Below are 24,608 nucleotides of genomic sequence, written 5' to 3'. Positions count from 1 at the left end.
AAAATTAATATTTAAATAAAATCTGTATGTCAAATTTCGATCAGGATACGAACAAATATACAATACAAGGTTCATTTCATTAATAAGGGTAAATGAAGCAAATATGTGTTGGATGATTTCAGATGAAACTTAAAATTACAGATCTATATTAATGAAAATGTTTTCCTTTAATTTACTAGAATTGTGAAACAATAAAAAAAACAAACACCTTAAAATAAAAGTTAAAACCATGGGCGCTTTTTAAAATTAGTTTTATTCAATTTTAAATTATAATAAAAAAACCATATCATATTTCTATATATTTATCAACAAAAATAAAATAGTTCAGTGGGTGATAGAAAAGGAGAATAATACCCAAAAAAAAAAAGAAATGAAATAGAAAACCGATCATGGAAACTCAAATGTGGAATGGCAATTTGCCGGTGACAAAGTTTTGTTTTGTGTTTAGAGCATGATTTTGACCTTCACATCGGATTGCAGTTAAATTTAATTTTAGACTTCGTTATGAAAGCATTGACGTTATGTAACGAAAAGTAATGTCGTTTTCATTAATGCTAAATACCTTTTTTTTTAATATTTCCGTTGTTATTTTATGTAATACGTGCATATGGGCGGGGTACATAAATTCATACATACATATGTGTTTATATTGATTTGTGGAATTTAAGAGAAAACAGTTGAGTGGTATTTATATCTTTAAAATGGATGTTAATCCTTGATTTCAGCATAATTATACTTCTGTTTCATTTTCATACAACAATGTGTTATTGGTTGGTTACACATGCTTCTTTAACATACAATTATAAAAGTCCTAAATTTTAATTATTTTAAAAAGTAATAACACATCTTATTCTCGATTCGGGACAAAGAAACGAACAAACGAACTCATAACATTTCATCAGCCTTGACGCAGGGTGTTGAAAGAATTTCGTAATGGTTTTTGGATAATTGAATTTTAAACTACATTTCAGTAAGATTTTCTAGACGACAATTACATCGAATGTGTGACACCGAAACTGAATTTATAATAGATCATCTCTCACCAAATCCTGTACCAACTGTTGCCTTTCAACTTCCTGTCGTCGTCTCCTTTCCAATTCCGCCTGCTCCACAATATTGGCAATGGGTACATGTTCCTGTTCCTCCTCCTCTTTTTGTCGTGCTGCTCTTTCTTCGGCAGCCTCTTGCTGTTTCTTGCGATGTTCGTAGTTAACCAAACGTTGACCCACCAAATATTTGTCCACCTTAATTGCTACATAAAGTTTTTTAAATTGTCTTATTTGGAAATAAATTAATGCAATGGCGCCAATAACCGAAAAGAATACTGGATAAACAAAATGAGCTATTTCCAATTGTACCCAAGGGTCGGTAAAGAATATTGGTAAAATTGAGTGAGCCAGAACGTAGGGTATGGCAAGGGCTAGGCCAAAACATGTGATAACAGGCATTGCAAGTTCGGTAATCAAAAACTTTAAATCAATTTCCCTCAAACCATCACGATATGCTCGTTCTAGTGCCCGTTTCAAATGCCAATCGGGACCCATTAGCGTCAAAGCTATGGCAATTTTCGTATACAATACACCCAAGGCCCAGTCTTGCCATATAAAGTAGATGGGAGTTTGTAAAACACCAACACGTACCGGTATCACCACCACCAATTCCAAAAGCATGCCGAATAAGAGCGGAATAACACCCAGCATTAGAACAATAATCAAGACGGGTAGGGCATACGATGCCCCCACTTTAAGCCATTGCTTAATTTTATCCATTACGGCAGCACGTCCTTGAGGTAATAGGGTTACGGCAATGGCTATACCCCTGGTCAGCATCCAACAAAGATAAGTACCCAAGGCGGCAGTATATAATTCATGTGGACGTGGCGTTACTTCAGCACCCTGGACGGCCACTTGTGTTGTTATGCTACCCACAGACCATAGTGACATCACCTGTCGTCCTATCCATACGGGCACTGTGAGTGTTACCAATGATGCTATCACCAATGAAATACACATAAAGAATAATAGTCCGCACAGTCTTAGAGGAAACACTGTTGGTTTGTCGTACGGTTGGAACGCAACAGGCACATCTCGGTGTATAATGGCGTGATGTACTGCAGCCAAATTTCGTTCGGCTTGTGGCGGCGGCGGAGGTGGTGGAGGAGGCGGTTGTGCTTGTATGGGTGGTTGTACAGGAGCAGGCTCTTCGGCAACATTATTATCTTCGGCATTATTTTGCGCGGCATTTTCAGCATTTGGTTCATCGTTAGCAACAATTTCATTGGCCGGTTGTGGTTCCAGATTGTTGGCATCGTTGTTGTTAGCATTTTCTACATTCGCAGGTTCCGGATCAGCGCCAAGTAGATAGCTACGAATGCCCAATACCCAGGAGACACAAATACACCAAATTCGTAGGAGTTTCTTAAGCCAAACGCGAGTGTGGGACTGTTCGAAGAATCCAGGGAGAACGATCTAGAAAAAAAAGAAATAAAGGTAATAATGTTACGGTAAAATAAAATTTGCAATTTATATACATGGTGAGATAAAAAAACTGCAACAAATTCAAACGCCATAATTTTTACATTTTTTTAAGTTTTATTAAATGAAAGCAAAAAATTCGGAAATAGCATCAAATTTTGGAATAAGTTTAGATTTGTTGGTATTGGTCACCTTCGGCACGAATTATGGCCTTCAAACGGCCAATGAAACCGCAACACGCTGCCCGCGGTATTTTCCCAGCGAAGCGCTTGCTTGAGGTGATCGACACTTTGGTATTTTTTATTGCCAACCTTGCATTTCAAAATATTCCAGACACAATAGTCCAACGGATTGGTATCCGGAGATTTTGGTGGCTGAGTTCTGTTGGAATGTCCAAGGTCTGGCCTAAATGTTTGTCTGCCCAAGGTTTTTACACTCCCTCCAGAATATTTTCGCAATAATACTCGGCATTTATTCTGATGCCACGGTCGACTAAGATTAGCGGAGAGGACCATCGGCTTTTATGGCGGCCCACACCATCACCATGGCCGGCGTTTGAGTTCTGGTGGCCAAACGAAGGTGTACATTTTCAGCTGACCTCTTTGGCAAGTAAACACGATCATTTTGTTTGTTTACAAACTGCTGAGAGACGGCAGTTCTCCACTTTCAGCCAAGCGAAGCAACTTTTTAGCTCTTTTGAGTCTATTTTCTTTCTTTTGCGGTGTAAGTTCTTGCTCTTCGGGGAATTTTAATGGCTTTACCCCGAGCTCATTTGTCAACCATCACCATGGCCGGCGTTTGAGTTCTGGTGGCCAACCGAATGTGTACATTTTCAGCTGACCTCTTTGGCAAGTAAACACGATCATTTTGTTTGTTTACAAACTGCTGACAGGCGGCAGTTCTCCACTCTCGGCCAAGCGAAGCAACTCTTTAGCTCTTTTGAGTCTATTTTCTTTCCGTTGCAGTGTAAGTTCTTGCTCTTTTTGGAATTTCAATGGATTTACCCCGAGATCATTGTCAACATTTGCCGAATGAACTATTGCGATACGTTCGGCTCACGAGCCATTTTTCGGACACTGCGACGCGGGTTCAGATCAAGTCGCTTCTTTACTTTTCAAACCTTTTGTGCTGAGGTTGCTGTTTTCTTCCGTCCACTTCCTTGACGTCGCTACCATTAACACAACACAAAAGATTTATTCACATTTAAATGCTGGAGTGCTATAACGATAGCCACTTGTGGTTTTCCAGCCAAATATAAAGAAATCACGCTTGAATTCCATCACGAATAACTTTTTTCTGCAAAATTCTCACCAAAATGTTTTTGTACGCTTGTAAACAATATAATGAGCTGTCACTGGAATAATTTTAACAGCTGTCAGACGAGTGGCTTAGAAATGACAGCAATTTGAAGTTTGTTGCAATTTTTTCATCTCACCCAGCATATGTTATATGTATTTAAATTAAATCTGCCGCAGAACAATATTCAAAGCCTATATATATGAAGCCTATAATTTATTTAGAGAGGGTATACCATAACATATTTGCAAAAAAAATCTCAAAATTTATATTCAATCGCTAAAATGTTTATCCATGAGAGATCTTATTAAATAAGATTGGTCTTGTTATGCCAAATGAATTTAGCTTGTAAATATTTTTGGGCATGCTTCGAGAGAATTATTTGTATATAATATTAATCTACTGAACCTACCTGCAGTAAAAGCAACTGCAAACTCAATTCATTGACATCTGAATCGCCGGATAAAGTGTATGGCAAAAACGTCGGCCAAATTGTCTTTAGTACACGTATCGGTATCCACAGCATCAACAATACCACCGATCCAAATATCATGGCAGATGATATTAGACGTCGAACATGTTTTAGAATGGGTAAATGTATCATTTCCTGAAATTCAAAAAAAAAAAGAAAATTTAATAAAAATAAAAAATAAAGTATTTATAAGTTACTAACTTGAATGGGACTAAAGTCCGGATCATTTAAATTCCTCAAAAACCACAATACTCCAGGACGAAGAACTTCTCGCAGTAATGAAATGAAGGCGGCAAAATAATACACAAACACCATACCAAACATCCAATGAACGAATAGAGATGTTCCAGGTGCAGCTGTAAAGCTAGTCTTGCGATCCTTTAACCTAAAATATAAGTCTATTTATTATTAAATTTCATTTCGAACTATTCCGTACTTACGTAGCATCGAATAGAGGCAATGAGCATATATCCAACCACCATCCACATACCAATGGTAAAACACCAATCTCCACCACTGAGAGCAGTGACACCTTTACCACAATGTAACACAAACCAATAAGACTGCGTACTCTTCGCATATGGAATGCCCTTGCCAGACAATGCAAAACGACCAATATAATGCCAATGAAACAATAGCCAAATAAAGTTGTTATTAAACCATGGAAATGTAATAGTGGCTTCTCCGGGTCCATGAGATCTAGTGAACTTAATATAAAGTGGCCAATACAATATGGACAAAAAGCAAAGGCAAATATTAGCATTGTATTGAGGGAGACAATCCAAAACACATGTTCCAAGAACACCAAGGATCCATCCAAACCCAATAAACGTTCCCAAGTCAATTCCTCCGCTGCTCGATCCCATTCCATTGGATTCCAATTGGGTTCATCATTGTCGTTTTCGGCGGGGTTAGCAGCATTATTGTTGTTATTACGATTTGCAGCCAGAGCAGGAGGCAGCTGGGGACCAAACTCCAAAGGAGGGTCACCCTCGTTTTCAACTGGATCAGCAACCGCAGGAGCATTATTGTTCATAGGCTCTACTACAGGTGGCGCCTCAGCATTATTTACCCTCCCATCTGCGATGTCATTGTTGTTATTAGCAACATCTCCCTCCGCTGCCGCTTCCGCTGGGACAGCTGAAGCCCCATTGCCTTCTATTTGAGCATTTGCCACATTGTCCTGTCCCTCATCTCCTGCATTAGCATTAGCTCCACCTCCATCCGGCGGAAGATTCAGTTCTACCTCATCGTCAGCATCATTGTTTGCCCCTGCTCCAGGAGCATCATCCCTTTCCAACCAATCCGGTCCACCTCCCAGCAATATCTGCTCTCGCAACCACACCAATCCAATAAACGATAACAGTGTGCACGTCACTACAAAGCAGCCTCGAAATACATCTGAAGCCAGATTTTCCGTTGAAAAAATATCGAAAGGCAAGGACAATATCATATCAAATGACGATGCTCGGAACAAATAGCGATATGTCCGATATGCAGACAACGGCACTACCACAAACCAAGCCAAACCCACAAGGGAGTAGTGGGCCCAAGATTTTGCCGCTTTCATTATGGCCGACAACAAACCTCCAGCAACATCTCGCAACGGCAAGACCCGTGGCATATCAGGCGAGTAGATGGGTTGGAAGCTAAATCGATGGCCGCATAGTTCACAGTATTCCTTGTGTGAATAGCGCATCCACTGCATCAGGCAATCCTGGTGTATGTATTTTATACTGCCCGTGCAAACACATGGGTAGAACAGAGGACGATCCGACGAGGCTTCACAACGGCAAACGCGACAAATGTCGCCTTGAGATAAATCGTCCATTGTGTATTTGTAATGAAGCAGATGTCTATAATCTGTTCTCTACAACATTGGTAGCAACATGGATATGGTTTATCCAAAAAGCTATCAACGAATTCACAGCAATTTTTTACGCGTTTTTCCTCCAAAAAAATATTAAAAACTTTTTCTCGAAAAAATGTACTTCGACTTTACCGAGCTAGCAATTAAACAATTGCAACACGTCAATTTCGCTCGATAGCAGCTGTTTTGATTCTCAGTTATTGCTTTTGTTTTTTTTTTTTCTTTCACGAACTGTCACCTGCGTCAAACGCACAAAACAAACAATTCATTGCAGTTCATTCACATTCTAATTGCACGATGTCATCGTTAGAATTTAATATTATGTTAAAAGGAATTTATTAATGCATATTTACTGCCGTACTACCTATTTATTTACTGGATTCTTTAAATTTGCGTAATTTCTTTGACATATGCATTTTGCTACACAATGACATTTAAGGTAATAATATAGATGGCGCTAATTCACACATAATCAATGTTGCCACCTGCACGTTTTTTAATATTTTAAAAAAGTCCCAGCAAAATATGTAATTGAAGTTGTTCCATTATGGTAGAAGAATACAGGTAGTCGCATCGACACAGTTGCTGGGACAATGAACTGCCAAACCGGTTTTTTAAATTAAATGTTGAATGAAAAATTATTGAAATTTGTAAAAATACATGAAAAATGCACGTTCTAACAAACTCTAGTTAGCTTCGATTTAAAAAACATATAAAAATCTACTAATTCTTGACAAAACATTTTAAAAGATTTGACATATCAATGTTCCCAAGCGTGAATGCATCTACCTATGTTCTTCTACCATGGGTAGAATTAAGAAGTTGAAGTCATGCAATCATATGTTTACATTTTTTTCATTATTCTTTTAACATCTCATTAAAATTAAATGCTTTTCTCGAAAAATGACTTTGACTTTACCAGATCATGCAATTAAACAATTGTAATTGCTGTTGGACAATTCCTGCAGGAGAAGTAACCAGTCACACCTAGTCCCAGCAAAGTGTAATGGAAGTGGTTCCATGTGATGGAAGGATTTTACTGGCTCAAGAAGCTAAAGCTATGGTATAATACGGAGGTACAACAGATTTGAAACAACAACCAAAAAAAAACTCGACAGAAATGCCCGCTTCCTGTCAAAATTATTTATAGTGACATACACCAACTTTTGTAAAAATTTGTAAATATCTTTCTTCAGTTGTCCTGATAATCTATGTTGCTTTAATTCAGATGGTAACTAATGGTGAATGTCTGTGTCTGCAACTTTTTTAAGGTAATAATAATAATAATATTGAAAGGAGAGTAGAATCTTGGTTACCGTGATTCTTCACGAAGTTGTCTATGGTTATAAGCTGCAATATATATTCCGTGCAAAGCAACATGCCAACAAAATGAGATCACATTGGAAGTCGTGCCCTTCCGAGTAGTGCATCATGTTTGGAACCTGTTCTAATGCACAAAAATAAAACTTATGAAATTTAAAAAGCATGCAGATGCCCCCGAAAACTATTTAAAAGCTATTAAAAGAAGAAAAACTTAATTGCGCTTAGGTGTCGGTCACCATCGAAAAAAATAGCTCTATTCCAAATCCTTCAAAAATCTACAGTTTTCTTAATTTTTCACAATACCATAAAAGAAAAATCGGTGATATGTCCGTCCGCCCGTCGGTCTGCCCACATATTTTTGCATTGTATAATTATTACTGATAAGTTTATTGAAAATTAATTATTTTGTTTACATTCTTGGACACATAACTCTGACACATGTATTACGTACAAAAACAAATTTGTATGTTGTTGTTGTTACGATTGTTGTACAACAACACCTACACACACCTGCATTATTCTGTCAAGATGCAAAAAGTTGTTTTTAATGATTTGATATTTTTCCTTAATTTCAAAATGGGGATTTAAAAGATTTTTCTTTCAGAAATATAATCCAAAAAACTGCATGATTTTGAAATTATGTTGTTATTTTTCAAAACAATAAAAAATTGTAATCAGTTGGTAGCTCTACCTTACCTTTTCATTGTACCATTAGTACCCCGAATGTTTCATATGTATTAATGCTATTACTTTATTGATTTTAATTCATTGTGTGGGAGGTTGCAGAAGGTGTCTGTCGATATCGACCATCTACGAACACAATTAATAAAAAAAATTTTTTTTGTAGATATCAGCTGGTGTTATTTGTAATAATAAACAGCTTGAAGTCTTCGCATAGCATATTTTATTACATATCATACAGGTATGTCAGAACCGCACTCGAATCCTGAAGTAGTTTCCCATTATAATTTGGCGTTAATATGCCTAGCCATGATGCTAAGCTGCTTATGTACCCTCACCTTTATAACAGCGCCATGATACTATGCTTTCTTGAAGGTTCAGGAACAGACCATTTGGATTTATTACATTTTTGGACTTTATCCGTAAATAATCAAATGTGAACACCCGCAATGAAATGACTTCATACACTCAGCTGTTGCGAAGTGGTGTATGTTCAGTGATTGGCAAAAAGAGCAATAATTATCTCTAGTATTATATATAAACAGCTGTTTATGTTTAGATGGGCCGATTTTTAAAACCCTGCAAGGAATTCCTGTTTTCGATCTGGTGAACTCTGTGAACTTCAGCTCATATCTGGCTTTCGACCTCCTAAGCCCTGAAGGCCTTCTTTTTCGATCTGTTGGTGCCTAAAAATTGGGTAAAGAAGGTACGTTTTTTATACGTTCTATAAGACCTATTTTGATTTAATTATATCATTTTATTATACTCACATTATATTTTAGATACAAATAAATTCAAAAATGTTGCGCAGCATTGTACAAAAAGCCGGACAATCATTGACCACAACACGTTTGGCCACAAGACATTTCGGCAGCACCACCGTCAAAAATGAGATTTTCAAAGTTCAAAGCATTGAAGATTTCGAAAACAAAGTCAAGAAGAGTGATAAGGTTGTAATTGTCGATTTCTTTGCAACGTAAGTGTACAATGTGGTAGATGCCCCCAGCATCTTTTAGAGTTATATAAGTTTCCTACGTTTTAATCGAATTTCGTTTACTTGATTGCAGATGGTGTAATCCATGCAAAATGTTGACACCACGCATTGAATCCATTGTTGGCGAAAAGGCTGGAGCTGTTAAATTGGCAAAAGTTGATATCGATGAACACAGCGAGTTGGCTTTGGATTACGATGTTGCAGCCGTGCCCGTATTGATGGCTATGAAAGGTGGTAAAGTAGTTAACCGCATGGTTGGTTTACAAGACACTGATAAATTGCGGGCCTGGATAGAGAAAACTGTTGAAGAAAATAAGTAAATACATTTTATGGAACAACAGTAACGTGTGCGCCACACGATAAACAACAGTAGCTCTTAACTTTGGAGTATAAAAATGTTAAAATAATATGTGTAGCTTTTAAAATCATATTTAACCGTGAATGAAATCCTCTGTATGTCGACCAAAAATGCTTATTAAATTGTTGATCTGTTGGAAAAGATATGATACTTTTGTTTTTATAAAACATAAAACGTAAGAATTATTAGAATCAAATTAATAATCCTCTTTATTCGTTTCTGAAGCAATCACAGACATTGTGAGTATCTTTCTCTGTTCCAGGACCTAGAATTATGTAAAAATGTCACCATAATAACCGACTTCTCCTTTATGATATCAAAAATAATGGTAGGGTCATTAGATTCTTTCAGTTTCTGGAATAGAGTAATAAATTAATCTCTCTCAAAAAAGAAATGCTTCATTTCATTGTTTTTATAAAAACATTTATTCTAAACATAACCATATCTACATATTTACAATTCTACATAGGCCAATAATCTATCCACATATTCCACACGTCTTTTAAGCAATTCCATTTGTTCGTCGGACAGTTTCAGTGTTGCACTCTGTTCTTTTAGCATAAAATGTTGCAGGAAAAGTCTTAAGCTCTGCTTGAATTGTCGTAATTTATTATTTTTGGCCAATCTCTCGAATGCTTGATAAATATCCTGTTCTTCGGCGGCTAGCAATAAGCCCTTACAGATCTCCTTCATTAAGGCAAAGCTTTGTTTGTCAATTTGCAGGAAATCAATAATTTTCAATACCGCCAACTGCAAACCGTTGTTCAGGATCAGGTGTTGCAAGAAACGTGCCAAATTTCTAACCTGTATTTTATTTAACGAATCGATTTCGTTAATGCGATCCCAGGAAGCAAACTGGAATGCCAGTTGGTATTTACGATTGTAATGACAGAACTTGAGGGCTAAATGAGCGTAATATGGATTGGCCGCCTTCTCGTTCAGACAACAATGTATGATCACATAGGCTATGGATCGTAAATCTTTCACTGCTAAATGTAAAATCTTTTCAAATGCATCAATGAAATCATCGGCACTCATGATTATGCAGAAAATATTTCGTCGCTCTTCGGTATTCATTTTTTGCTGTTTGGCTAGTTTGAGTAGTTGTTCGGAAAATCTCTCCGATTTGCTATTTTCACATCCCTTTTCTTGTTTCTTTTGTGCTGCAGCCATTTCATTTATATTTCCCGTCCAGGCTGAACCAACAACCCACCATTTTCCCACAGTATCGGCTCTTAACAGATCCTCCATGGTAATATTTAGAGTTATGACATATTTATCGTTTCTCAGCATTGCTTTAAGTTTCTTCCTTAGATTTTCATGTAGCTCAGGATCAAATCTGGGTATTTTATTGATGTTATTATTTTTCACCGCATTCAGAATATCTACCATAAATTTAAGTCTCAGATTCTCTTTCAGCTCCAGTGGAGAAGCAGCAATTTTCGACTGAACATTTAACATCATTTGCTTAAAAGCCAAGGGATCATCTTTTCTTAGTTTGAAACCAACCGACTGGAATATAAGCAACAGACATTCTATGGTCTTTTCATTCAGCTGACCGGACAATCGATCTATTATCTCCAAAAGCAAACGATGTTCAAATATTTTAAAGACATACATGTAACTCAATAGAAGTACAACGTTATTGAGTCGTTTATCCTCTTGCTGCACATTATCAATGTCCTTAAGGATGGCATCAAACTGTTCGATAAACATTTGCAAGAAATGCGCACCAATTTCACTGCCAATATGAGCATGTAAATAGGCAAGCAGGACCATATGCTCTTGCACCATCCGCTCATTGCTCATAACTTTGCTAACGAGAGCCTCCTGCAGTAACTTGTTAAGGGTTTCGTTCATATTAAAGCGGGAATTTTTCATATACAACTCTTCAATTCCCGAAGAAATCTTGTGCAGATTTGCCTCTGACAAACGATTTAGCAGACCTTTGCATTGCTTCCTCAACCGTTCTAGAATTTGGGCTTGTTTGTCATCGTTCTTAGCCGCTAAAAGAGCTCGCTGATGTGGGGGTACATATTTCTGGGGGCCATCATTGGTGGGTTCTGTGATAATATTACCGTCTTTGTCACGTTTGCGGCCGTAGATATCTTCCTTATCTGAAAGAGGTAATGTTACATGTTAAAGTCTTAATCATTCTTAAATAAATTTGCTGTAGAATTTTATTAGATACTTACATTGCTCTTCGTTGTCCTCCTCATCACCGTCTTCTTGTTCCACCTCACTACCATCCTCATCTTCGTTATCATCGTCAAATTCTTCATCTCCTTCGTCTTCATCTTCCCCATCAACATCATCATTATCCTCCACGTCGCTTCCATCAATGGAGCCTTGGCCATCATCTGACTCGCCTGATTCACCTCCACTACCAAAGATGGCATTAAAACGTTCCTCATCTTGTTCTTCATCACTCCATGATGGTTCCTTGTTTTGTTTTTTTAACTCCTCTTTACGTTTTTCCTTCAGAAGTTTCTTTTCCTCCTCCTCATCGTCATCAAGACACAACTCCAAAGCAAAGTCCAATCCGTCATTGAACATTTTTCTAACCAAGCGATTTTTGTTTTTGGTTTTATTGAGACCCAATTTTTTCTCCAACTTTGCAATTATTTTATCTTCTTCCTCATTTTCTATTTTTAACTGTTTTATGCGTTGCTTACGCGAAGCAGACTCTAACTCCTTTTGCCGCTGTAATTCGCGACGATGTTGGTCTTCAATATTGGGTCGATTAGACGTCTGTGGCTTCGCCTTCTTAATGGGTGGTTTGTTAGGCTCATCTTCTGCCGCTCGTTTAACTTTTAAAGAATTGGGTAACAATGCATCTACTTCTTCATCCGAAAAGTCCGAGTCTAAGGACTCATCATTGTCGGAATCAACATGACCAGACAATAGCTGTTCCAGTGGTATATCCTCAGGATTTACCGTGGGCTTGGATTTTTTAGTTTTCGTTTTCTTGTTACCGGCGGCCTTTTTGTTTAATTGTTTCTGCTGTTTAGCTTCAGCAACCAGCTTTTTACCATCCGTTTTGCTCGAGAAGAAAATACGTTTGTTTTCCTTCTTTTCCGCCGATTTTTGTTTGCGAATTTCCTTGCGGCTCAATTTAACCGGACGTTTTTCCTTCGATTTTGCCTTCTTCAGTTTTACCATGTTGTTTTTTATTCAAAAACGAGGTTTTTAAAAAGATTTCCTTTATCTAATGCTAGGAACACAATTGGAGCGAACGACGAATTTTTCCATATACACACAATCACGGCACCGGCGAAAATTTCGTCGGTCGCCGCGAACTCAATTAGCTTTATTTCTATTTCATACGCCGGCGAACGGCGAACAAAGCAGTACAAGGTGGCCATACTTGTACGAATTTTATGTGTTTTAGTAAATAAAGTTACTTTTTACTTTAAAATTTTTTATGGTCACTCTACTATCTGTTACTCGTATAAAAAAAAAAACATAATTAATTTGTTTATTTATTTGTGTACTTGCGCCTGAGTGAAGATGGATATCAGTGAATTTATAATAGGGAAGATGGACATAAGTGAAATTATAATAGAGAACGTAAGAATTATGTGTTCTTGTATAATTCATTGTAGTCAACAAATGAGCAAAAAGTAAACAACTTCATCAGCTGTTTTATAATTTCGTCGGTATTGTGTTCCATACGACGAATTTTCGCGGCTTATTTTGTCGCCGCGTAGGGCGAAATTCGTCGTTCGCTCCAATTGTGTTCCTAGCATAAATCCAAACAAATTAATTTTCCAAAAGACAACAACATCAGCTGTTCACTACACGTGCACACAGAGTTACATATTTGTGTATGCCAACCGGTGAGTACTATTTTTTCCATTGCCGAAAACAAATCAGCTGTTTTGGTTTGTTGCCTCTTCTTTCATTTGTCAACAATGTGCAATTGGCTGGAACTAGTTCTGAAGGTTTCATTAATTGAACAGTTCCTTTGAATTCTTTATCCGGAACAACATAAAGTTGAACAATTAATTAAAAAATTAATTTTAAAATAAAATAAACGCCACCAAACATGTCAACTCGTTGGTATCCCCTGTATCAACGCGGCAATCCCCAGCTGCGAGTTTTCTTGCCCAATTTCTGGATGAAGCTCATCAGGCCCAGTGAACCCCAGCCCAAAAACATTGTTACATTTTCCGTGTCCATGGAAATGACCAAACATGATGTGAAAAACTATTTGGAAAAGATTTATAAAGTCCCCGTTATGGATGTGCGTACCCGCATTGCTTTGGGCGCGACCAAGAGAGATGTCACCTATGGATATGTGACCAAACATGATGATATGAAAATAGCTTATGTAACATTGGTAAGATATCTAGTGGATGTTCTCCTATTTCTTCCGGTTCCATACATTTTTCTACAATTCTTCATTTTAGCCCAAAGAAATGGAATTTACATTCCCCGAAATGTTTACCAAGAAGGATGATGCCAAAAAGGCCGATGAGAAAGCCATGGAAGATACAAAACAAGGTTTCAAGCAGTTCTTGGAACGCAACAAGAAACGTCCTGGAACACCAGGCTGGTATTCGATATAGTTACTTAGTTTAATATACGAATAAAACTAGTCTAAGTGAATTGTTTTGTTTAGAAATGAGGTTTTTGCAAATTAATGATAACGAACAATGGGAGTTAATGTCCCAAGATGGTGGGTATCTTGTTGGAACCAAATAACGAGATGGAAAAGACAGAAAAACGACACAGGCCACAGTGTACTCTGATTTAAAATCATCAAAATACCGAATATCAGGGGAAACCATTATATAGGGGATATATAACATCGTGGACCTATATAAATAATGTAATGTACAAGGAACTCCTTTTGTGGATTTCAAGACAATTTCATTGAATAATTTGGCTACAATCATCAAAATACCGAATATCGGGCGGTACCGTTATATGGGACATATACGATATCATAGACCGATTTAACCCATCTTCGAATTTGACTTGCCTGCAGACAAAAGACAGATCTGTGCAAAATTTTAGCTTCCTATTTTAATTCGTTTTGACTCTAGCGTGATTACAACAGACGGACAGGGCTAGATCGTCTTAAAATTTTACGTTGATCAAGAATATATACACTTTGTTGGGTCTAAAATTATTATTTCGATGAGTTACAAACGGAATGACAAACTTGATATACCCTCCATACGATGTATGGTGGAGGTTATAGAAAGGCTACGATCTACATTTTAAAGAATGATCGTATCGTACAAATATAAGTGGATGGCTCATTTTGAATATATATGGCTGTTCTATTGTATTAATATGAAATATGATTGGAATATTGTATCAGATGGAATACATATAAAGTGATCTTATCCAAATTTGGTGGTCTATGCGCGATGCAAAATTAATATTGGTCCATCTGATATCAAACGTTTTTTTATCCGTCCATACAAAGCAAGATGCCCTGCAATTTGAAAATAAATCCTCTTTTATAATTTCTAATAACATTGTCGAATATTTTAAAATTTTTATTAACTTCAGGTATTTTTCCAAATTACAATCTAATTGCATCAGTCAAATATTTGTAGTAAATCTCGCGCTCTTTGATATTTTACAGAATTAACCAACTGTTGTCGTTCCTCTTCTGTTTCCTTTGCTTCGCATTGTTTATCGACTTCATCGATAACATCATTTGCCATTTTAATAACTTTGTCCTTGGCAGCACCCTTGCTACCAGCCAAATATTCCAAGGCAATATTCCAATATTCTGTACTTAAAATATTCTCATCGAACATGCTCTGTTGTATGGATATTTGTCGAAGTTTTTCAAATTTCCAATCTTCACGACAATGTTTCCACTTTTTTAGATATTCTTCATTACGTTGCCTTTCCTTTTCCATGGAATGCTCTTTCTGTGCCTCCAGAAGTTTCTGATGTTTTTGCTTTTTCTTTTGACGACCTGTGACTATGGCTAATGTATTTTCGGGTTTCTCACTTTCTTTCAATTGTTCTAAGGTGGGTTCTATTGTTCCATCATCATCATTATCTTCGTCATTATCATGTTGCTCTACCTCGTGTTGTTCATCATCCTCACCGCTGTCAACAGTCTTATGCGACTTTGAACGTTTCTCCTTGACGGCACCTTTTTCTTTGTTTTTGCGTTTTTTTGTTTTCTTGGAAACCCCTGTAAAAACATTACATATATAATATTCATTCATAATTTGACCATTGTTTTATTAATAGTTTCACATTTTCTTTTTATTTACATAGTATGTATGCGTTTACCTTGCTCATGGTTGACCGTGACAACTTCTGTATCATGAGGAGTGGTGTTCTCCAATATTAAACTTTTATTTGCTACTTCATCTTCATGTTCGACACAAGAGTTTTTCCTCTTCTTGGCCTTTTGTTTTTTAACGGGTTGGACATCTAATTTAGCCATTTGTTTAATTAAATTTCTAATATGTTTATATTTGAAGAGCGTTGAGAAACAAACTAGTTCAAAGCAACTATTCTGTGAGAGGAACCACTGGGACGAGCCCAGACTTTATCGTTCGTACATATATCAGTCCATTGAGTTCCTTTACGCTGTGTTCCCTCATATTGTTTATAACCTACACCACACATAGTATGATGGCTATATTAAGTTCGTCATTCCGTTTGTAATTAATCGAAATAATCATTTTGGTCATAACAAGGTACACATATTCTTGATCAGCGTAAAATTCTAAGACAATTTAGCCCTGTACGACTTTTGTAATCACGCTACAGTCAAAATGAATAAAAATAGGAAGCTAAAATTTTGCACAGATCAGTCTTTTGCCTGCAGACAGTTCAAGTTCGAAGATGGGCTATATCGGTTCACGATATCATATAGCTCCCATACAACCGGATCCCCGATTTTAAGTATTTTGATGATTTTATCCACATTTTCCAATTGAATTGTCTAAAAATTCACACAACAAGTTCTTCCTGAGTACTTTGGCCTCTGGGAGAGAATTGTTTATATAGGTTCAAGATATCGTATAGCTCCCATACAATAGTACCCCCGATATTGTTTATTTTGTAGATTTTAGCCACGTTTTTCAATGGAATTGGAGTTCCCATTGAGTACTTCACCCCATGAAGGAGAATTGTTTATATAGGTCCACGGTATTTTGATAATTTTAGTCACATTGTTCAACGGCATTGTCTGAAATTATACACAATAAGTTATCTGCGAATACTTTACCCCATGAAAGAGAATTTTTTATATAGGTCCAAGATATCTCCGATATTGGGTGTTTTGATGATTTTAGCCTCATTTTCAATGGAATAGTATAAAAATCCACACAAGTTCCTGTTTAGTTCTCGAAGAACGTTTTATTTTAAGCCAGTCTTTGAGGATGAAAACCCCCAGAATAACCGGCTGAAAAATGTTGGCAAAATTTTCACAATCTTTCCCTGACAATTTCTTGTAATGAAATAAATTACAAATTTGTGAGGATCATCTTCTGCCAGTATTATAGCATAACAAACTGTTCTTGACGTCGAAAAATCATACTTAGAAACAAAATTCAACCATTATATAATCAGACCTTACATGATTTATGAGGCTAATATTTTAGTCTTCTATTTTAGTTTATATTTTTCCTTGACTTTTATACCTTCTAAAAGGCGTGAAATTGACAAAATATTTGATCGGAAAGAAATCTAAATTTCTTTGCAGCTGTACGCTCATATTGAAGGCGGAATTATAAAATTTTAATTTAACCACACTCAAGAATACCAATATAGTTCTTCTTATAATATAATTCCTACGTTTTTAAGCGTCTATGCACAAAAAAGGAAAATAAAACGTATCTCTCTATGATGTAGAATATATAGCTATTTTTAAGCCATTTAATAATACCGGGTGTTTCAGATATTTTTAAATTCCAATTGACCGTTAAAAGTAAACAATTGTTATAACATGGCAACTCTTAGCTTTTCATCCTTTTTCCAGTAAAATTCGTTCGCTTTGCAATTTCAACCCTGATTTGGTAACACATGTTCTTTTGCGCAAAAAACAATAACAAAAAAGCCCCCCAAATTTGGAGCATAAAGGAATTGTAAAAATAAATAGCTAACGCCGCCGTCTGTGTTCCTTAAAACAATCTCAAATAAATCGTGGAGTTTAAACTCGCAATAAAAGCGGAATTGTGATTAAATTTAATGAAAAAAATACTTTCGAGTGTTCGTTTAGTGTTGGGTATTCGAAATAAGTTGTGATTGAAACAAATATTTGCGTGCAAATAATAAAGTGTGAAGTTGTAGATCCTTGGAAAGTATATGAGTGTCAATGGTGCAAGTGTTTGCTATTGAATTAATATTTAGTTAGAAGGTAAGTTTGTTTTGTCCATTAGCATCCTTTGAAAGCAGCAGCGGGTTTAGAAAAAGTTATAAAAATAAGTTTCTAATTAATTGCGTTAAGTTCTAAAAAAAATTAAGCGTGCTTTATGTGTAAGTGTGTGTGTGCGTGTGTGTTATTCGGCATCTTTGCTCTGATGTGGATGACCTTATTATCCTGCTTGTTGTTGCTTCATCAACAACATCGATGTGAATTCGGTCAAGGCCACCATAATAAATCGCGTTTACCTCGGTTTTCGTCATAATTTAAGCGTAAAATACATCGTCTATCACCAATAAATGTATGCAGATTGGCAGAAATAAGAAATTGGATTTGAAATCATGTATTTGGTAAGTAAATATGATTTGTTGTAGTTGAACAATTTTTTAATGTAGCATAAAATATTGGACACATTTTCAAGCAAATCTATCAATGCAAAGTTTGTTTTGGAAGCAAACAAATTATGAATTCCGGTTAAATGAGATAATTATATCGAAAAAAAAGATCCTGCTCTGTTATATTGAGTTGAGCAGAACGATAATTGGAGTAAGAAATATAAATTGCTGAGCATACTTTTAGGCGAAGATAAATATTAAATAAGTAATTGTTGGTATTTTCTGATTTTAAGCAATTTGATATCTATTATTACTTTTAATTTTTATACCCTCCACCATAGTTTGTCATTCCGTTTGTAACAACTCCAAATATACACTTTAGACCCAACAAAGTATATATATTCTTGATCAGCATAAAATTCTATGTCGATTTAGAGATGTCCGTCCGTCTGTCTTTCTGTGGAAATCACTCTAGCTTCCGAACGAAATGATGAAGGTTGATAAAATTGTATTCAAATGTATATTATGTTTGCAGGACTTTTGATATTGAAAATGGGACATGTAGGTCCACGTTTTGGTATAGCCCCCATATAATGGTATTATCGGTATTTTGATGATTTTAGCGACATTATTCACCGGAATTTTTCAAATTTGGTATTTGAAGTTCGTAATGGATACTACAGCCTTAGACAGAAAATTGTCCGTGCAGGTCCACGCCTTCGTATAGCCCCCATACAACGGCACCTCCCGATATTCGGTATTTTGATGATTTTGGCGACATTTTTCACCGGAATTGTTTTAAATTTGGTATTTGAAGATCGTAATCGATGATACAGCCTAAGACAGAAAATTGTCTGTGCAGGTCCACGCCTTCGTATAGCCCCCATACAACGGCACCTCTCGATATTCGGTATTTTGATGATTTTAGCGACATTATTCACCGGAATTGTTTCAAATTTGGTGTTTGAAGTTCGTAATTAATACTATAGCCTTAGACAGAAAATTGTCCGTGCAGGTCCACGTCTTCGTATAGCCCACCATATAACGGTATCTCTCGATATTTGGTATTTTGATGATTTTGGTGACATTTTTCATCGGAATTGTTTCTAATTTGGTATTTGAAGTTCGTAATGGGTACTACAGCCTATGATTGAAAATTGTCCGTGCAGGTCCACGCTTTCGTACAGTAGTTGAACAATCCGATAGTTGGTATTTTGATGATTTTAGCGACATTATTCACCGGAATTGTTTCAAATTTGGTGTTTGAAGTTCGTAATGGATACTACAGCCTATAACAGAAAATTGTCCGTGCAGGTCCACGCCTTCGTATAGCCCCCATATATCGGTTCCTCCAGATATTCGTATTTTTATGATTTTGGCGACATTATTAACCGGAATTGTTTCAAATTTGGTGTTTGAAGTTTATAATGGATACTACAGCCTATAATAGAAAATTGTCCGTGCAGGTCCACGCTTTCGTATAGTCCCTTCATAACGGTACCCCCGATATTCGGTATTTTGATGATTTTAGCGACATTATTCACCGGAATTTTTCAAATTTGGTATTTGAAGTTCGTAATGGATACTACAGCCTTAGACAGAAAATTGTCCGTGCAGGTCCACGCCTTCGTATAGCCCCCATACAACGGCACCTCCCGATATTCGGTATTTTGATGATTTTGGCGACATTTTTCACCGGAATTGTTTTAAATTTGGTATTTGAAGATCGTAATCGATGATACAGCCTAAGACAGAAAATTGTCTGTGCAGGTCCACGCCTTCGTATAGCCCCCATACAACGGCACCTCTCGATATTCGGTATTTTGATGATTTTAGCGACATTATTCACCGGAATTGTTTCAAATTTGGTGTTTGAAGTTCGTAATTAATACTATAGCCTTAGACAGAAAATTGTCCGTGCAGGTCCACGTCTTCGTATAGCCCACCATATAACGGTATCTCTCGATATTTGGTATTTTGATGATTTTGGTGACATTTTTCATCGGAATTGTTTCTAATTTGGTATTTGAAGTTCGTAATGGGTACTACAGCCTATGATTGAAAATTGTCCGTGCAGGTCCACGCTTTCGTACAGTCCCTATATAACGGTACCCCCCGATATTCGGTATTTTGATGATTTTAGCGACATTATTCACCGGAATTTTTCAAATTTGGTATTTTAAGTTCGTAATGGATACTACAGCCTACAGGTCCACATCTTCGTATAGTCGCCATATAATATTACCTTCCTATATTCGGTATTTGGATGATTTTAGCTACACTATTCACCGATTATTTTTTCAAGTTTTGCATTTGAATATTGTAATGGCTTATGACAAATGTTACCTATGCAGGTCCACGTCGTCGTATAGACCCTAATAGAACGGATACCTTCGGCATTGCTATGTATCACCTATCAGGGTAAATTGGATGATAGTTCATGGTTCATAGGTTTGGGAGTGAAGAGATTATTGAATAGCTTCACCCTAATATTCCACCACACCACACATGAAACGAATTCAAATACACCATGTGAGGTGCCATAAGTTGCACACTCGAAAACCGCAACGTGCAATAGAGAATATGGATACTCGACAGAAGAACACTTTCATACATTAGCCGGCAGGTCGCGCGATATGCCTCTGTTCATTAATATTTCAGTTTGTTGTGCCTTTCCTCGTGTATTTCGTGTGCTCTGTTTGACTATTTTGTATTGTGCTCTGTTTTCTGTTTGAAATTTTACTCATAGTTTTGCTTCCTTTGGCTGGCTTTTTTGTGGGGTCCCATACCGACCGCAGTGGATGTCTGTCCGTGTGTGTATGTGTGTGCAATAAGGGGGGTGTCTGTGATTTGCGCAAAAGTGTTACGCTGCTATTGCTGCCGGTGCTAGCCCCAAGATACCGATTGGGGTAACAGCTAGCCCGTCAGTTCAGCATTGTTGAGTTCTTAGAACGAACGTGTATATTTTCTTCCCTCGTGTTTTCGGTGTGAATTTTCCAAACGACCAAAAAGAAAGAGAACGAAACGAAAGGCAAAGATAAACGTCGCGTCGCGTTGTTTTCTTTTGTTTTTTCCATCTCCTGAAATTCAGAATTTCTTTTTCTGAAATCCATACAAAAATATATGAAATACGTAATAGCTCGAATATAAATTTGGCGGTAACAAGAAAAAAAAGTTAAAAAAAAATTGAAAATAAAATCGAAAACAAAACGCTCAAGCGTTTTGTGGGCTTATGTCCAAATCACTTGTGGCCATAAATGTTTCGAAAAAAGTCAATAATATTTCAAAAAAATAAAATGAAATAAAAGAGCATCGAAAAAATTAATTTTATGAAGTATCGAAAAAAATCTAAAAATCGTTTTCGAAGAGCGAAATAAATCAAAGTAATTTTTCGGATTCCCGCTGAAATAGTTTTCATTGTTGGCAAAATTGTGGCATAGTAGCCGGTAATTTAAAACCGTTTTGTATATTTACTACTGCTCCTAATTGGATTGACGTTGTGCTGTGCCCGTGTGTTGTTAACACATTTCACCAGTTGTCCATCCCAACGTCAACAACGTCACTTCAAAAAAAAAAAAAAAAAAAAGTGGAACTGAGCCAGAAAAGCGACATCACAACGTCAATTGTCAGCACTGGCCGGGCTTAATGTTTGTGTGTAAAAGTGAAGCAGTGTTCCATTGACTTCCTCAGAAAAAAGTAGGGAGTCCATTGCATATGTTTATTGCCAACTTTGTGCGTTTTTGTCCAATCTCCAGTTACCGCCTACCTCACTTTACCTTCAGTTCGTGGCAAATAAAATCAATATCCAATTCTTTAAACCTGGCTATATGCCATTACTTTTCGTTGCCACCTACCGCAAATACTCAGTGTCGCGTGTACCTAGTTTTGTGTATCGACAAAGTGTTATTCGCCGTCTGACTAACGCGTTCCCGGTTTCTAAGGTGACCACAAACTATTACCTTGCGCCACGACCAGCTAACAAATAGAAATCACTCAACCTACCACACCACCAACACCCATTGCCTAAAAACGCGAGGAAAGTAAATAAAACAAAAAAAAAAAAAAAATAACAAAACATAAATAAACAAAAGTCTAAAAAAGAGGTATCAACAGCAAATAGTTTTACAGGCCATTCTAACAAAGGGTTTTTTGTGTGGAGGTGGTTTTCATTTCCTGGAAAATTCGCTGGAATAAATTTCACCTGATTTTTAGCGACAATTTTCCATTCTAATCCGAGCCAACTTTTGGTGGACCATCCGAGTCAGCGAGACAAGTAGGCGAAACAGTACGAAACCAAAGTGTAAGTATTATTGACTTAATCTAAACTTAGTGTGATATTTGAAAGGTAGAGGACTTGTCAGTGACATTCTAAGGACAAAAAACCTTATCTAATTTTTGTCTCCCGGCTGTGGAAATTCTAAATTCTAAACTAAATCGTTTTTTAGGATTAAAAACGGGCCATATAGGTGCCACCACGCCGTTAAAATAAATTTTAAATTTTGTTCTCAATGTTCTCAATGTTCTCACAATTGGTATTTAGGGTTCGCAATAGGTTCCACCTTCTCTGACATAAATTTGTTAATATTGGTTCACGCTTGAGTATAACCCTTCGTTCCTTAGAATATTCGACTTTTTGACGATTTAAGCCACATTTTTCAACGGAATTGTTTTTAATTTTATATTTGTATTTGATGATGTATACCAGATTCTATGATAAAAAAATATCTAAGCAGGTCTACAGACTGCAGCCATTTCTAAGCTACTCGTCAGACAGCTGTTAAAATTATTCCAGTGACAGCTCATTACATTGTTTACAAGCGTACAAAAGCATTTTAGTGAGAATTTTCCAGAAAAAAAAAAATTACTCGTGATGGAATCCAAACGTGATAGTGTGATTTCTTTATATTTGGCTGGAAAACCACAAGTGGCTATCGTTGGAGCACTCCAGCATTTAAATGTGAATAAATCTTTTGTGTCTCGTACCGTCGCTCGTAACTGTGATACTGGTAACGTAGCCCGACGTCAAGGAAGTGGACGGAAGAAAACAGCAACATCAGCAGAAATAGTTCAAAAAATAAAGAAGCGGCTTGATCGAAACCCGCGTCGCAGTGGCCGAAAAATGACTCATGAGCTGAACATCTCGCAATATTCCATTCGGCAAATATTGAAAAATTAGCTCGGGGTAAAGCCATTGAAATTCCAAAAAGTGTAAAAACTTACACCGCAACAGAAAGAATATAGACTCAAAAGAGATAAAGAGTTGCTTCGTTTGGCCGAAAGTTGTGAACTGCCGAATTTAGTTTTCTCCGGTGAGAAAACATTCGTTGTTCAGCAGTTTGTAAACAAACAATATGATCGTGTTTACTTGCCAAAGAGATCAGCCTTCGGTTGACCATCATTCCCAAGCGCCGCCATGGTAAAGGTGTGGGCCGCCATAGCAGCCGATGGTCGCTCTCCGCTCGTATTAATCGACCGTGTCAACAGAACAAATGTCGAATATTATAGCGAAAATATTCTGGAGGCTGTATTAAAGCCTTGGGCACGTAAACATTTTGGCCGCAGACCTTGGACATTCCAACTCAACTCAGGACTCAATCGTACTCAGCACGCACCATCCAAGAATGGTTACAAAATGACGTTCCTCGCTTCATTTCCAGCGCACATTGGCCACCAAAATCTCCGGATACCAATCCGTTGGACTATTGTGTCTGGAGTATTTTGGAAAGCAAAGTTGACACTAAAAAATGCCAAAGTGTCGATCACCTCAAGCACACGCTTCGCCGGGAATGGGCAGAGCAACATTCGGGCAGCGTGTGACGGTTTCAGTGGCCGTTTGAAGGCCATAATTCGTGCCAAAGGTGACCAATTCGAACAAATTTAAAGCTATTCTGATATTTGATGCTTTTTCCGACATTTTTTGCTTTCATTCAATAAAATTAAAAAAAATGTTGCTGTTTTTTATCTCACCCTGTATTTTTAGAACATTTTCCTTGAAAAATCTTCTTTTTGTCAGTAGTTTGAAGGTCATTACTGGAAACATCGGTAGTACCAACCCCATATAACGATTCTACCCGATAATCGGTATTTAGACAATTTTACCAACATTTTGCCACGTTTTGAGTTCTTAATAGGTTTCTTTCTCTGGCAGATAACCTCCCTCCCCCACAAAGGGTCAAAGTTTTGAATAACCAAAACGATTATAAAATCCGAAATAAGCATTCGGTTATGTTCATATCGCACACATCCTATTTTTTTCTACTAATACAAGATCAACACGTCCAAAGAAGGGGAAATAAGCAGCCAACTCTCTTCTAATTTCACACATTCAAACATTTTTGCTGACACAGGATCTGTTGTGAAGATGATATATACCTGCGGAACACTCCTGGTATTCCACCAACAAAGGGTCGCAATTTTCAATACTTTTATCTGTCATAACTTGAGAAACAAGT

General features: G+C 36.9%; 6 protein-coding genes across 7 annotated transcripts in view; 3 read left to right on the top strand and 3 right to left on the bottom strand.

Moving 5' to 3' along the window:
• Positions 1 to 235: 235 nt before the first annotated feature.
• On the bottom strand, positions 236 to 6,520 carry LOC131806948 (E3 ubiquitin-protein ligase MARCHF6-like). The gene is made up of 4 exons (XM_059131911.1): positions 4,683 to 6,520; positions 4,444 to 4,627; positions 4,183 to 4,377; positions 236 to 2,468 (listed from the first exon to the last, which is right to left on the bottom strand). The coding sequence occupies exons 1-4, from the start codon at positions 6,071 to 6,073 to the stop codon at positions 1,023 to 1,025; spliced, it is 3,216 nt and encodes a 1,071-aa protein (XP_058987894.1). The 5' UTR covers positions 6,074 to 6,520; the 3' UTR covers positions 236 to 1,022.
• A 2,161-nt stretch (positions 6,521 to 8,681) lies between these two features.
• LOC101901073 (thioredoxin, mitochondrial) lies at positions 8,682 to 9,613 on the top strand. 2 transcript variants are annotated; one of them, XM_005179009.4, is made up of 3 exons: positions 8,682 to 8,822; positions 8,899 to 9,092; positions 9,184 to 9,613. In XM_005179009.4, exons 2-3 carry the CDS (start codon positions 8,917 to 8,919, stop codon positions 9,428 to 9,430), a joined length of 423 nt encoding a protein of 140 aa, XP_005179066.1. In that variant the 5' UTR covers positions 8,682 to 8,822; positions 8,899 to 8,916; the 3' UTR covers positions 9,431 to 9,613. The 2 variants fall into 2 exon arrangements, with proteins under 2 accessions (XP_005179066.1, XP_058987896.1); XM_059131913.1 differs by having other exon boundaries at positions 8,683 to 8,794.
• Positions 9,614 to 9,882: 269 nt separating this feature from the next.
• Positions 9,883 to 12,735, bottom strand: LOC101900890 (nucleolar MIF4G domain-containing protein 1 homolog). Its single transcript, XM_011292408.3, has 2 exons — positions 11,664 to 12,735; positions 9,883 to 11,585 (listed from the first exon to the last, which is right to left on the bottom strand). Exons 1-2 carry the CDS (start codon positions 12,628 to 12,630, stop codon positions 9,922 to 9,924), a joined length of 2,631 nt encoding a protein of 876 aa, XP_011290710.1. The 5' UTR covers positions 12,631 to 12,735; the 3' UTR covers positions 9,883 to 9,921.
• Positions 12,736 to 13,398: 663 nt separating this feature from the next.
• LOC101900712 (large ribosomal subunit protein uL23m) lies at positions 13,399 to 14,095 on the top strand. Its single transcript, XM_005179007.4, has 2 exons — positions 13,399 to 13,810; positions 13,881 to 14,095. Exons 1-2 carry the CDS (start codon positions 13,517 to 13,519, stop codon positions 14,037 to 14,039), a joined length of 453 nt encoding a protein of 150 aa, XP_005179064.1. The 5' UTR covers positions 13,399 to 13,516; the 3' UTR covers positions 14,040 to 14,095.
• Positions 14,096 to 14,940: 845 nt separating this feature from the next.
• LOC101900536 (uncharacterized protein C7orf50 homolog) lies at positions 14,941 to 15,990 on the bottom strand. The gene is made up of 2 exons (XM_005179006.4): positions 15,739 to 15,990; positions 14,941 to 15,637 (listed from the first exon to the last, which is right to left on the bottom strand). The coding sequence occupies exons 1-2, from the start codon at positions 15,893 to 15,895 to the stop codon at positions 15,024 to 15,026; spliced, it is 771 nt and encodes a 256-aa protein (XP_005179063.1). The 5' UTR covers positions 15,896 to 15,990; the 3' UTR covers positions 14,941 to 15,023.
• A 5,110-nt stretch (positions 15,991 to 21,100) lies between these two features.
• Positions 21,101 to 24,608, top strand: part of LOC101899622 (supervillin) — a 668,298-nt gene continuing 664,790 nt past the window's right edge. Inside the window, exon 1 of the mRNA XM_059131927.1 lies at positions 21,101 to 22,456. The gene's annotated coding sequence lies outside the window, so the exon portion shown is untranslated. The remainder of the gene's footprint in view (positions 22,457 to 24,608) is intronic.

The sequence above is a fragment of the Musca domestica genome, unplaced genomic scaffold (genome assembly GCF_030504385.1).
Source record: "Musca domestica strain aabys unplaced genomic scaffold, Musca_domestica.polishedcontigs.V.1.1 90, whole genome shotgun sequence".
NCBI lineage: Eukaryota > Metazoa > Arthropoda > Insecta > Diptera > Muscidae > Musca > Musca domestica.
Note: the sequence above shows the minus strand (reverse complement) of the source record. Positions and strands in the feature narration are given on the sequence as shown.